General features: G+C 36.3%; 1 protein-coding gene across 7 annotated transcripts in view; it reads left to right on the top strand.

Moving 5' to 3' along the window:
• The window catches only part of 5PtaseI (inositol polyphosphate-5-phosphatase A), a 307,223-nt gene that overhangs the window by 123,434 nt on the left and 167,759 nt on the right, over window positions 1–16,030 (top strand). For all 7 annotated transcript variants that reach the window (XM_075291078.1, XM_075291072.1, XM_075291075.1 and 4 more), the window contains exons 6-7: window positions 2,008–2,163; window positions 2,222–2,467. In XM_075291078.1, the coding sequence (XP_075147193.1) occupies window positions 2,008–2,163; window positions 2,222–2,467 (402 nt within the window). The remainder of the gene's footprint in view (window positions 1–2,007; window positions 2,164–2,221; window positions 2,468–16,030) is intronic.

The raw sequence follows: 16,030 nt of genomic DNA, 5'->3' as shown, positions 1-16,030 counted from the left end.
GGGCCCGAAAATGAAAATGATCTAGTCAAAGGGATTGATTTAGAAAAACAGAAATAAAACATCATAAAACTTTTTGACTAAGGTTTCTAAATCATTAGAAATTAAAATTTAATCCCATATTACCGAGGCTAAGAGGTTGTCTAATTTCCGACGCAATATCTTCTGTTTTTGAACGCTTTTTTGGTTTGTGGTCGAGATACAAAAGCTCGGCAAACAACCAAATTAGTACGCAAAATAAACTCTAGGAGTGACTCTCCTCTTGTATTAATGTCACCACATCTCCGTATACTATGATGTGCATTTGCGTAGCATCCCATAATGAGTATTGTCTTTGTTTTCAATAACTCCTCAACTAAGGTGTCAACGGCACATGGAGGCATCTCCCTATCATGTCCCATGTATACCGACGATACCCAGTATTTCCATTTGGACGATACCCAATATTTATTAGTACGCAAAATAAACTCTAGGAGTGACTCTCCTCTTGTATTAATGTCACCACATCTCCGTATACTATGATGTGCATTTGCGTCGCATCCCATAATGAGTATTGTCTTTGTTTTCAATGACTCCTCAACTAAGGTGTTAACGGCACATGGAGGCATCTCCCTATCATGTCCCATGTATACCGACGATACCCAGTATTTCCATTTGGGCGATACCCAATATTTCCATTTCACATTGAAGGAAGGTGAAATAAGTTTATTTTTAGCAATTATACAGTATACTGCAATAGTTTGAACCCCGGAGTACTTAATTCACATATTTTGTTTCTATAAACATATGGTTCTTGAATAAGAATTATATCTATGTCCCCTTTCATCAGGAGAACTTTTAAGGCAGCATAAGCAGCCCTACAATGGTGAAGATTTATCTGGAGGAGTCGTAGGCCCATGGAGATTTTCAACAACCATTACATCAGCCGTTTCAATCGAATCAAGAACATCCTCTTCACAGATCTCGGTGACTCTCGCAATAACCATCGGTTGAACTGTGGTCAGTTTTGAGGCAGTAGAAACCTCCTCTCGCATACGGTGTCCATCCATGTCTGCATCTTTGGTATCTCCCTCGACTTCGCAAGAAAATCTGCTTATTTCTGATTCAGACAGAGGATTATCATTTGTGAATCCTTTAGCTGATCGTTTTTATATACCTTCATTTGGATATAATGAAAGCTGGGACTTTGCTAAATGTGACAAAGACTGAGTGTTCAATATAAACCGCCTTGGTCCATCCACTTTATCCAAACGGCCAACCTTCCAATCAGCTGTTGGAAGATATCTGGATTGCATTGTTTCAGTTTATTTAAAATAGATGCAGGGTCAGGAGGGTTTGAAGGTATCCATGCGTTTGTTCTAGGTCTAGCCAAACTTTACCAATTAGTATCAACGCAGCTTTAAAACATTCTATAGACCTCTGGTCCTCAAATGCGACTAGCTTAAATCGTCCTTGATACCAACCACCCTGTTGGTGTCGAGAATCTGGGCCGGGAAACTTTTCCAGCACCTGTGAGTAGGCGCCAGACAAAGCATTCTCAATTTCCCCCCTATTGTGCTTTGGAACAATACCGTCCACTGCTCCCCTGTTAACAATCGCCATCACAAGGCTGTTTTTTGCCACTGAGGGAAACGATCTTTGATCCCTTTTGGAAGATGGCAGTTCATCATGCTAACCATTATACCACGATGGCTCCCGCGGTAAGGTCCGAGCTCTTTATACAAAATTTTCGGTTTCTTTTTATTGACTTTCCATTTACCAAACTTATTGAGATTGCCATAGTAATAATATGATTAAGTATATAATACTAATATATTCGAACTATAACTTTCCATTTATTAATTTTTAAAATGCAAATCAAATTTAATTCACTAATAATCTTATTGACAATAACCAATTTGAAAATTACTCGCATTTTTTATATGCTAAAGAGCCAATGGAAAATTGTACAAATGTGATCTTTACTCCATACTATTAAATATTAAACAATTGTTTATTACTTTAATTTAGGCTCTAACTGGGAATCTCTCCGCACACCGTATACAAAGTATTAAAAATGAGAACATAAAAATTCACTACAGAAATTTGGCGGGAGATAATATATTGACAATTGGTAAAAAGGAATTCAGTCATGCGGATCATCAGTTGAAATTCAAGGAGCCATGGGTAAAGTTTTATTTTACATATGCTATAAACAAAATGTAATAATGAATTTTAATTTCAGTTAAGGGAATATGACCGAGAGTTGCAGCCGTTACAGAATTTTTTACATGAACTTGTTGTAGAATTTCCACCCTCATATCCGTATGAAGAAGATCCGGAAATGCCGACAGATTATATGTCCACGCGTTGCCCATCGTGGTGCGATCGAATTTTAATGAGTACTCAAGCTAAAGTTTTGCTAGATGAATACTATTCTGCCAACACATACAATATAATTGGTGAGAATGTCTGTATGGGCGATCACAAGGTATACATATTTTAATATTTATTGTATTTTCTCATGATATTGTCAACCATTATTTCTTGACGGTTAAATGTATTCATCTCACCATATTGAATAGTCTGATGTTGAAGTTAGTATCCACAATAGAATAGCATTGCAAACGATTGTTATGTCGCAGTCAATTTTCCTTAGGGTTCTCTAATCTACTAGCGAGGGTGGGCTATTAGCTATTAGTTCCGATCGAATAAGAATTCTGGACTAATTGAAAATGGCCTCCAGTTACGTCGTTCCATATCTAGTTTGTTCAAAGAGAGCACCATCCACTTCTGTTAGCGTTCTCGACTCGATATTTCCTTTCGATGTGTATTGTTTTCATGTATACCTACAGGATCTATATTCAGTAAACCCAAAAACAAAAAATGTATTCATAACAGCAAAAAATGTTTGCTAAACAGCAGTTTTTGTTTGCTGAAAAAGGGAAAGCAGTAGCATATAGTTGCAAACATCCGTTAGTTGAAACAGCAAACATTTTTTACTGCTAAAATAGTAAATAAATTCCGCTGAATTAGCAAACGTGTTGCTAAATTTTTTTTGACAAACATCGCTACTGAAATAGCAACACGCGTTAGTTAAAATAGATGACATGTTTTCTGCTATAACAATTACAAATGTTTGTTGTCCCAGGATCAAACTTTGTTAATTAGTTATCAATATTTTGAAATAAAATCCATAAATCACTTAATACCACAAAGGTGAGTACTACGCTGAGTTTTCAAGCTGTTTTCATAGTTACTTATTGACTCAATTAAACTAGAAATATTAAATGTTTTGCAATCAATCGATTGCATACATATTTGTGCACTTTTAATTTCGTATTTTGGTGGAAACCCGAACATAGTACTCACCTTAACGAAATAGGCTTAACCGTGGGAATTTTGCGTTCCTTGCAGTACATTACTAGTTCTGTCGGATTTACCACTAGACCAATCTCCTTCGCCCAATTCTCAGGCATCGGAGGGCTCTCTGTATAATATCTCTCATTGTGGATGGAAATTTCCCCCCCACTGCTACACTGACTCATAATAATCTGCGTATGCCACCAGAAGTGCCTCTGTTCTCATACCTTTAAATGTTTGTTTGCCCTATAGTGGCAGAAATACATCTCTTCGTAAGAAGTTCTTCTAACAGACTAAATACCCCTTGATCAACATTCATCAAATATACCTCGATAAATCCATTTAATATTGAACTTGGATGTACGTTATTGTATTCCCCATTCAACGTTCTACCGACGAACAGATCGGACGTGTGTTTTTTTTTTAATATCGGAGTGATTGAATTTTCTCGTGATAAGTTCTTATTACGAATTTCAAGTGTGGTTGTACATTAAGTCACCATGCAAAGAAATTCAAAGTCATCCAATCGGCTGCTAACTTCAGGGCCCGGAGGACGGGTTTGGACTGAAGTTATAAATTTGGGCAATGACCAAGAGTTAGGCCCAACTAGTCGACATGTAGACGGGTCGAAAGAAACAATCGCCGGTAGGTTAGGTTAAGGTGGCAGCCGGACATTTCAGGCTCACTTAGACTATTCAGTCCATTGTGATCCCATAGTGGTGAACTTCTCTCCTATCACAGAGTGCAACCCGATTCCATGTTAAGCTCAATGCCAAGGGACCTCCTTTTTACAGCCGAGTCCGAACGGCGTTCCACATTGCAGTGAAACCACTTAGAGAAGCTTCGAAGCATTCAGAAATGTCACCAACATTACAGAGGTGGTATAATCCACCGCTGAAAAACTTTTTGGTGTTTGGTCGAAACTGGGTTTGAATCAACGACCCTGTAAGGCGGGTATGCTAACCATTGATTCACGGTGGCTCGCCGGATGAACTGCCATCTCCCAAAAGGGATCAAAGATCGTTTGTCTCACTTGCAGTCTTTTGATGGTTAACAGGGGAGTAGTGGATGGTATGGAAATTGAGAATGATTTGTCTGGCGTCTGCTCACAAGGGCTTGAAAAGTTTTCCGGCCCAGATCCTTGACACCAAGAGGCTGGTTGATATCAAGGACGATTTAAACTAATAGCTTTTGAGGACCAGAGGTCTATTGATTGTTTTAAAGCTGATTTGGTAATAATTGGTGAATTTTTGGAAGGAGCTGCTCTAGAGAACTCCTCTCCAGGTTTCATTAAAACATCGGAGGGCAATCGGACAACGTCCAGTGAGGAGACGCTGGAGGTACTATTGGACACACATTTTCCTGGAAATCAGACGGTCGAACCATGTTCTGGCGGTCCCACAGGGGCTCAGCGGTCGTTTCCTATCGAGGAAATTGTATCGGAATCTAGAATAAAATGGGCGTTAAATAGTTTTGGATCATTTAAATCCCCCGGACCAGATGGAATTACCCCAGCGGAGTTACAAGCAGTGACTGACAGAATCATCCATTGGTTGTCGGATATATATATACATATATATATATATATATATATATATATATATATATATATATATATATATATATATATATATATATATATATATATATATATATATATATATATATATATATATATATATATATATATATATATATATATATATATATATATATATATATATATATATATATATATATATATATATATATATATATATATATATATATATATATATATATATATATATATATATATATATATATATATATATATATATATATATATATATATATATATATATATATGTATATATATATAACCTGCCAGCATTTTTTTAATTTGGGGGCGCTACTGAGAATCCCCACTACGTCGAAAACAATCATATACGACATCAAAAACTCGTCGGAAAAGCGCCGTCACTATTGAGAAGTTGTACCACGCCAAGTTACTACGAAAAAGTTTCTCATCAGTGCAATTATTAGGTGCCTATTTAGATCAATTTCGAAGGACGCCAATAAGAACCCCTGCAAAGTATCAGAAAAAGTGCATTTTAAGGTAATTGTAGAAGAATCATTGTGGTCAATTGAAACACGATTGTGTAGATGTTTATTGATTTGATTAAACATTTATAATTTCTTATAAATATAACATTACATATTGCAGCGTCTATCAGCCAGTTTGTTTATTTTCGATGGAGACAGAGTGCCTGGAAAAATATTTGAAAAACGATCACTTTATTCTATTTGGAAAGTCGAAAATTGTTCACCATATACCTTTCACAATTTTAAGCGTAATATCTATGTTTTCAGAACTTTATTTTCGTTTTTATTTAAATAAAATATAACAAGGTGGTTGCGCTTGGCGTTTCACAAAAAATAAAATGGCTCTTGTAACAGTAGTGATGGCAAAGAACTTTCATGTACAATTTGTACTTTTGATATGCTTCCCCCATCACAGTTCGCGATGGTTGTGGTGACATTTACGAGTCTGTGGTAGCGATGAGGATTAAATGAAACTTTGAAATGCTGGCAGGGCATAATATATATATATATATATATATATATATATATATATATATATATATATATATATATATATATATATATATATATATATATATATATATATATATATATATATATATATATATATATATATATATATATATATATATATATATATATATATATATATATATATATATATATATATATATATATATATATATATATATATATATATATATATATATATATATATATATATATATATATATATATATATATATATAGCATATATTCCACGACAGTGGAGAGAATCAAAAGTCGTTTTCATACCTAAAGCGGGAAAAGCCTCTCACTCGAATGCGAAGGATTTCCGACCAATCAGCTTATCATCATTCCTACTTAAGACTCTGGAGAGGATGATAGATATTTATCTTAGAACTAGCGTCGATTCAAGTTTGCTCTCGAAACGACAACATGCATACTCGAAGGGCAGGTCTACTGAGACCGCATTACATGAACTAGTCAGCTTTATTGAAAGCTCACTATCTGTCAAAGAATACACAATCGTGGCGTTTCTAGACATCGAAGGGGCGTTCAATAACGTCCATCCGAGCTCGATATTAAATGGACTGACAACTCTGAATGTTGATCCAGGCTGTTAGACGAACTTCTAAGGAAGAGACGCATTTCAGCCATACTAGGACAAGCAAACATACAAAGGTATGTGAAAAAAGGCACTTCTCAAGAGGAGTTCTATCACCTCTTCTTTGGAATATTGATATAAACAACCTTCTGGTTTCCCTAGAAAAAGGAAGGATCAAAGTGGTGGCATAGGCAGATGATGTGGCGCTAGCAGTCAGGGGAAATTTCACATCAACAGTTAGAGATATTATACAGAGAGCCCTCCGGATGACTGAGAAATGGGCGAAAGATAATGGTCTTGGGGTAAATCCTGCAAAGACAAAACTAGTCATGTACTGCAAAGATCGCAAAACTCCCACCGTTAGGCCCATTTCCTTAGGGGGTATTGAAATTCCCTTTGGTGAGTGTGCAAAATACCTTGGCGTTATTTTGGACAGGAAGATGAACTTTAAGCTTAATTTTAAAATTAAATTTAAGCTTAATAGAAAGGGCGAGGAAAGCAACGGTAGCTTTGTATTCGGGCAAAAAGACAATAGGAAAAAAGTGGGGACTTAAACCAAAAATTGTGCATTGGCTAAACACGGCAGTGGTTAGACCTATAATGCTATATGGTGTTGTAGTCTGGTGGCCGGCACTTCACCAGCCGACAAGTTTAGACAGAGTTCAGCATATGGTGTGCTTGTGTATCTCTGGCGTATTCAGTAAAACAGGAACAAATTCCCTAAATGTCATGCTGCATCTATTGCCTTTGGACACTTTGGCGAAACAGTCAGCTGCAACAACGGTTGTGCGTTTGCGCGAGTTGTGGTCGGAAAAAAGATACGGCAAAAGTTCGATCCTCAAAATAATGATATATTAGCAATAAGAAAGGTGGCGAATTGGCTGAGAAGTAATGTTCCAAAAAATGTTGGCATTAATATATACTCAGACAGTCAACCTGCAATAAAATCCTTGGACTCTGTGTTCCTTAACTCGAAAACGGAAAATCTCTCAATGATATGGCTGAGCAGCACAATATTCACCTAATATGGGCGTCTGGCCATAGAAACATACCGGGGAAGTGCGAAGGGGATGAGTTGGCAAGGCTAGGGACTACCTTACATATTCCAGGGGAACTAGAATCTGTTGGTATGCCCCTGGTTACCTGCAAGCTCATACCCCATTTAAACTTAAACCGCACACTAGGTATGGTATTGTTCTCGAGACGCCAGATATCACTCTTGATATCGCTGCCTAATAGGCGAGTGTACAAAAACTTTTGGCGCGAAGTATAATGACTTCTGCATGAGCTGTCATGATGCAGTGGAAAAGGAATCAATTAAACACCTCTTGTGTGAGTGTCCTGCATTTTGTGTAAGGCGTAAGCGAATTTGAGCATACAGATTTAGGTTACTGGCGGACATGGAAAATGTTATCTTAAGCAATCTGCTGATGTTTTTGGAACATTCTGCTTAGTTCAGCAGAAGAAAATAATCGAGCGGTTAAAACTAGAAGTGCCCATATGTAATAGGTACTTTTAGTAAATGAACTGAATAGTCTAAGTGGGCCTGAAAATAAATCGGGCAACCACTTTAACCTAACCTAACCTTTTGTATGCCTCTCCGCAATTGTGTATACATAGACAAATATTGAACGTTAATAAAGCTGACTAGTTCGAAAATGCAATCTCATTGTACTAGTTCTGCCCTTCCCGTGACCGAAAACCACGGGATAATTCCGTCGGAGTAATTTCATTAGTTCCGAGGGATTTGAAAGGTCCAAAACTGTATAAAACACACTTTATTCTAGATTCCGAAACAATTTCTCCGGTAGAAAATGACCGTTGAGCCTTTCTGGTCCTGATACTCTACGGTAACTCCGTTGCCACCGTCAGATGATATCCAATTGTTTTTTCCCAAACGACAGGAGTTTGAATTGAATATGTAAAACATTTCAGCGTTTTATTATTTGATTCAAAACGTCAGAAAATCAATATCTGTGTAAATTCACTCTCTCTATTTATTGGGAATAATAGTAGAAATGCCTATATGTAATATGTACTTTTAGTTAATGTGGTATCACAATGGACTAAATAGTCTAAGTAAACCTGAATCAAATCAGGCTGCCACTAACCTAACCTAATAGTAACAGATATGTTTCGTTATTAACCACGCTCCGTTTATTCCTACAAAAAATATGCTCACGAACATATGTTGAGTGTAAGGTTAATATAACAATATCATATAGGAAAGTGACGCTTTTATGTCGTATTAGCCATTTTATATCGCACGAAGCTACATCCTCAAACACAAAAATCAGATTTTGTTTCAGAATTTGTTCAAACAAAAAATCGTTTGTACTGTGCAAACATTTTATGTTTCATCTTAAGCATATATTTTTTAAGGCCATTTGTTTGCTTGTAGCAAAATGTTTTGAATGTAATTATGTTGGAACACAAATACAAACAGATTTGTATATTTGAATATGTATAACACGCTAAATATGTATTTATTAATGCAAAATATGTAAGTCGATAAGCAATCATGAAAGTATACTCAGCAGTACAAACTACAATTGTTTTGTATTTGCTTAGAGTTTTCCATATTATTTGACTTTTAGATTTTATGGGTATTGAATAGCGGAAGTGAGAAATGTTCCATAAAGTGAAAAAGCACCATGCTGTGGAGAAGTATTCATTGAAAATGTTTTTTTTTTGTTTTGTTCAAAATGTTGATTTACTCATATATCCATTCTTTGTCACTTTCTGTTTATTTCTCCGGACACACAATGGAATGTGTAAATTGAATAATGTTTAGACTTGTTTAGACATTTCAAACTTTCAGAGAAGCCCGTTCATGTGTCAAACGCATACCAAAATCAAGCTTATTTATTCACAAAAATATATGTCTCTCAAGCACAATACACAATTGTATATGTAAGTTACATAATGTTTAGACTTAAACATTTCAAATTTTTGGGGAACATCGTTCACATTTATCCACAAAAAAATGTATATGTCTCTCAAGCAGGCGCCATTTGCTCTCATTTTATTCTCTCACTGTGATATGCTGATGTCTTTTCTTGTTTTGGACGGCACCTTGGCCTCGCAAGAACTGAATGAGGAGATCAGATCATCGCTACATCAGTTTCAAATTTCCGCCAAATGTGAGGAAAGCTGATTGGAATAGGTAGAGGAATACGTTCAATATGATGATACCGAAGACAAATATAAGCACAGCGCAGGATATCGAACACGCTGTGAACCAGATTACTAAAACCTTCAACATTGCACTGAAATCTGCTAGAGGAAAATCAAGATGAAAAACTTGACCGCCATGGTAGTCTACATAGTTAAGTAATATGAGGAACTCCTTCAAGAAACTCTTTAACAGGGCAATGTCCACCAGAGCTCCGGAGTTATGGGATGTTTACAAGATTAATCTGAGAGAATATAAACCAAATTTGAGAGGGGCTCACCATAACTCTTGGAATGACTACTATAACAGTATTGAAAATAGATCCAAGGCTTCCAGGGCCAGTGGAATCTAAAAAAGGGCTTTAAATAGTTTTGAATCTTTCAAATCTCCCGGACCAGATGGAATTACTCCGGTGGAATTACAAGCACTGACTGACAGAATTATCCCTTGGTTGTCAGCGATATAACATATAAAGGATGTATCTATTTTTTTTCTCCAGGAAAGTGGAGGGAAACAAAAGTCGTTTTCATACCTAAAGCCGGCAAATCCTTTCACTCTAGTGTGAAGGGTTTCCGACCAATCAGCTTATCCTAATTCCTTCTTAAGACTATGGAGAGACTGATATATATTTATCTTAGAACTAGCATCGATTCAAGACTGCTCCCAAAACGACAACATGCTTACTCGAAAGGAAGGTATACTGAACCCGCATTACATGAATTAATCAGTTTTATTGAAACCTCACTAAGTATCTGTCAATGAATACACAATTGTGGTATTTCTAGGCATCGAAGGGGCATTCAATAATGTGCATATATAATACAGAGAGCCCTCCAGATGAGCGAGAAATGGGCGAAGGAGAGTGGTCTAGGGATAAATCCCGCTAAGACAGCACTAATAATGTACTGCAAAGAACTCGTGCGAAAAGACAATAGGACAAAAGAGGAGACTTAAACCGACAATTGAGCAGCGAATTGCGTGCTCGTGTATCTTAGGCGCATTTAGTAAGACAGTAGAGTCGCGCGAGCTATCGCTGTGATCAGAAATAAGGCGTGGTGCACACAGACCCCCGTGGGAACAAATGTTGTATAGATTTCTACACTGATGGCTCCAAATTCGATGGGCAAGAGGATTTCGAAGTATATTCTACAGATCTGGAATTTAAAGTCGCGAAAAGAATACCTAATCACTGTAGTGTTTTTCAGGCTGAACTATTGGCGATAGAGGAGGTCGCACATTGGCTGAGAAGCAATGGTCCAACAAATGTTGGCAGTAATATATACTCAGACAGTTAGCTTGCAATAAAATCCTTGGACTCCGTGATCCTTAATTCGAAAACGACAATAGACTGCCGCAAATCTCTCAATGAGATAGCTGAGCAGTACAATATTCACCAAATATGGGTACCTGGACGGATGAATTAGCACAGCTAGGAACTAACTTACCTTGGACAGGAAGATTAAGGGAATTGACATTATAAGTTTCTGAAAAGAAAATTCCAGATACCCATCTCGCAAGCCTGACTACACATATATGTTTCAGTGTTGTCCACTACACGTTTTCATAGTCTTTAGCGAGATCTGGCCGGGTGAGATGATTTAATTTGGTTCTTTTATGTTAATTTCTTATGAAATAAACTTACGAGAATTATTATTCCCAAATTTAACCATTTTTTTCTCCACCACTGTCAATTCCCTTAATCTTCCTGTCCAATAAGCTCGAATAAATATTGTAATAATTTCCAGTTTAACCCTCTAATGCTCGAATTTTTTTGCCAGCTGATTAAATTTTCAACATTAACGACACAAAAACAAGAGAACTAAGCAAGAAAAATTTATACGGTAAAATTCAGCATATGCTGCAAAGTCTCTTGAATAATTTCAAATAAGTTTTCTTTTTATTTTTTCCATTTTTGTTGTCTTAAGGTGTATTGTAATAAAAGCGTCCTTATTAAATGAATCCCGCCTAAAGGCTGGCTTGGGCATTAGAGGGTTAAATGATTTGGACATTGAACCAGCCTGCATTGATATCAGGCTAACTTAAAAATAACAACAATTTTAGTTCCAGTCAGTCAGCTTGTGGAGATAATTGCTCCAACCAGTGCAACATCCCCTCAACAAGAAGTAATCACACCAAACATAGCTCTCCATTGATGAGTGAAGGTTAGATTAGGTTAGGTTAGGTTAGATGGCAGCCCGATGTATCAGGCTCACTTAGACTATTCAGTCCATTGTGATACCACATTGGTGAACTTTTCTCTTATCACTGAGTGCTGCCCGATTCCATGTTAAGCTCAATGACAAGGGACCTACTTTTTATAGTCGAGTCCGAACGGCGTTCCACATTGCAGTGAAACCACTTAGAGAAGCTTTGAAACCCTCAGAAATGTCACCAGCATTACTGAGGTGGGATAAACCACCGCTGAAAAACTTTTCGGTGTTCGGTCGAAGCAGGAATCGAACCCACGAACTTGTGTATGCAAGGCGGGCATGCTAACCATTGCACCACGGTGGCTCCCTTTGATGATTGATGAGTGAAACTTATAACCCAATAAACGACCAAAGCCAACGTGAACAGAATTCAAGTAAAACATTGCCAGAAATGAAAGCTAAAAATGTGTTATACCCCAATACTCTGCTCTCTGGTGCAATTGATGAGGATTCTCCGCTGGAGGAGGAGAATTATGGAACCTTTAAAGAACTCACAACAATTGTGAATTAATGGTACTTCAAATAAGCTGTCGTATTTGAAATCCAACAACACTTTTAAAATTTTATCTAGAAATGCTTCCAAACGTTTAGAACGACAAGAGAGTATCAAAATCAAAGTGTAAGTCAATAGAAGAGAATCCTGAAACCTTAACTCTGATTCCATTGTAAGCGAGCATTTGCTCAATTAGATTTTTGTTTGCTTTTATTCTTTTCTTTTCGATATTTATTATTGTTTTTATATCAATACATTTTCAATACATATATCAATGCATTTTTGTACTCTTCTTTTTATGCCACTTAAAATAATCCAACGGAACATAAGTGGTTATATAAATAATTATAATGAATTACTTCTGATTTTCAAATCTCATTGTCCTCAAATTTTGTCACTTCATGAAACACACTTAAAGTCGGTTCCAAACATTCCAATACCAATTAATTATTCTTTATATAATATTAACAATTCCGACAACTCGTTTGAAGGAGCTGCATTACTAATTCATCAATCGATTGAACATGATATTGGGACATCAAATGCTTCTTTTGAAATGATTTCTGCAAAGATATTACCAAACAGAAAATTTTTCATTGCTTCGACGTACATTTCTCCTCGCAAATCATTTGATTTAGACAAAATACGTGATTTATTCAAAGACACAGTACTATCTTTGGTTACTGGAGATTTTAATTATTGAAATCAGTTATGGGGTTCTTCTCAGTAAAGGGAATATAGGAACAATCATAAAGGGAATATACTCGTAATAGCACGATTTATAAATGAATCAGAATATATATTGCTGAACGATGGTTCTCCTACTCATTTTTCAAGCCATAATTCTTTTTCTCATATAGATATATCTTTTTGTACGGCAGAGTTAACAGTAGGTTCTGAATGGAAGATTTTCGCACCTACATGGAAGCGGCCACTTCCCTATTTCTATAACTTTTACCGGAAAAACTTTCTAAACAGCCAATGGCTAAACTAAGATTTAATACCGATCGAGCAGATTGATATCCGAGTCGGTGGCTTCACTATAATTCTCTTCCTCCGTTGAGTCGTGATGTGCATAAGGAACCAGCTAATATTATCAGGATAGTTCATCAGGCTGCTAATGATACCACAGACCGGGGGTAAAAAAGTCATTTATTCAGTTTCGTGGTGGAAACGACAACTGGAAGAACTGAAGAATGAAATATATTGTAGGTGGAATAAATTTAATAGGAATGTGATTAATGATAATATGATTGAATTCAAGCGGGCGAATGCAAGGTTCAAAAAGGAACATAAAATGTCTAGTATTAACCATTTCACTGAGGAGATAAAACCTACAACACCGATAGGAAAAGTATGGAATAATATTAGAAGATTTTGTGGTTTGAACCGTAGTCAATATGGTCGACAGGGCTGATATACCAGATGAGTTCGGAAAGTATTGGTCAAATGATAATAACTTTCCTACAGAATTTGTTGATAAGAAAAATATGTCAACCATTCCTATTGACTATTCCCCTTCAAATTCCGCGGTACGCATAGAAACACCGATTTTGCGAATTAGAATCTGCTTTAGTTTCCCTTAAGGGAAAAACTCCCGGTGAAGATACGGTAAGTTATGTGATGATACAAATTATGCCTTTTGGTGTTAAGACTAGACGGTTGAACTTACAATAATATTTTCTGTAGTTTTATTCCTCAGTCATAAGAAGCTTAATAGTGTGATAAGATTAATGCAAGTCGACTTGTTTGGTTTACTGACACATAACTTATGGAAGATTTTAGGAATATAAAATTTTGTGCGTATACGCAGATAATTTTTTGATCGTGAGACAACTTCCGAAGAAATCCCCTTCTTTTGATATGGTCCCGTTATTTAGAATAATATATGAATGGTGCAAGTATTCCGGAGCTGTGTTGTCGGTATCAAAGTGTAAATACCTACATATATGTCAGAGTTGAGAATGTACTTTAAATTTGGATCTGGGAGAAGAATTTTTAGGAATATTTTTTACCACCAGATACTCATGGGATGCCCACATTGATTATCTGCACTCATCTTTGACAGCACGTTTGGATGTAGTTAAATGTTTAAGTTCCACAAGATCTCGCACTAATATTTGCACTGTTGTATCTGTGATTGCATCTTTAATTATTAGTAAAATTGGATATGGAATTTCCTTATATGGTAATAAGAAGATGCTTGGTAAGATTAAAACTCTATAGAATAGTGCTATCCGTGCAGCTCTTAATGCTTTCCATACAACCCCGATAGAAAATTTACTTTTTGAAACTAATTTGCCGGCATTGAAGAACATAACGGAGCATTGTGTGAAAAGATTAAAATATCGTGTTGAGTGAAGAGACAGCGAATTCTGATCTTATACGAAAAAATGTTTCTAGAATTAGAGATGCCAGAATTGTCTCTTGTAACAAGAGGATTATTGATAATCTTAACAGAAATGGTTTGGTGATTTGAGTGAAAAAGCTTTGTACATATAGGGCTCCTCCCTGGACCATTAAGAATAAAGTGAATGATGATCTTTGTATGTACGATAAGGACACGACACCTAAGGAGGTGTTCTGCAGTTTGTTTAGAGATATTGAAGACAAATTTGAAAATCTCGATTTTATTTATACTGACGGTTTGAAGTGCCCAGAGTCTGTTTCTTTCGCTGTTACAAGAATTGTATAATTTTTAATGCACCACTAGTGAATTTTCGTCAATTTACACCGCTGAGATAATTGCGATTATGGGAGCAACCAAATTCGTCGGTTAAAAAAGGGCCATAATCTGTACTGACTTATTATCGGCTATTCGTGCCATTACGAATCCCAATACTAATGATTTTTATCCCAGCTTCATAAGAAGTAGTCTTATAAAATTTCACCCACGGTTAAAATTATGTGGGTTGTTGTTCATTGTGGAATTGTTGGGAACGAATATGCAGATAGGGTTGCCAAGAATTGTTTATTCGCACCAGTTCATATGATTGATAATTGTAATAAAAGTAACTTTAATAGATTTTTAAGGAAGGATCTGAATGAGAAACTTATGGAGAGAATTGACACTACTTCAAATTGGTATAAGAACATTAGGTTAGGTTAGGATAGGTAAGGTATAGTGGCAGCCCGATATTTCAGCCTCAGACTTTTCAGCCCATTGTGATACCACAGTGGTGAAGTTCTCTTATCACTGAGTGCTGCCCGATTCTATGTTAAGCTCAATGATAAGGGACCTCCTTTTTATAGCCGAGTCCGAACGGCGTTCCACATTGCAGTGAAACCACTTAGAGAAGCATTGAAACACTCAGAAATGTCACCAACATTACTGGGGATAATCTATGACAAAACCCCATAAGTCGAGATAGGACAATTTCTCAAAAATTTTATGTTGTGGGTAGTTTTTGAAGACGCATCATTCTAACAGGTCGGCTGATAAGTCCCCGGTCTGACACATAGATGGCGTCGCTAGTATTAAATGCATATTATTTTCATATAGTACCAACCTTCAAATGATTCGTGTCAAAATTTGACGTCTGTAAGTCAATTAGTTTGTGAGATAGAGCGTCTTTTGTGAAGCAACTTTTGTTATTGTGAAAAAAATGGAAAAAAAGGAA

The sequence above is a fragment of the Haematobia irritans genome, chromosome 1, assembly GCF_050003625.1.
Source record: "Haematobia irritans isolate KBUSLIRL chromosome 1, ASM5000362v1, whole genome shotgun sequence".
In the NCBI taxonomy this organism is placed as follows: Eukaryota; Metazoa; Arthropoda; class Insecta; order Diptera; family Muscidae; genus Haematobia; species Haematobia irritans.
This window is presented reverse-complemented; position numbering and strand designations above follow the sequence as displayed.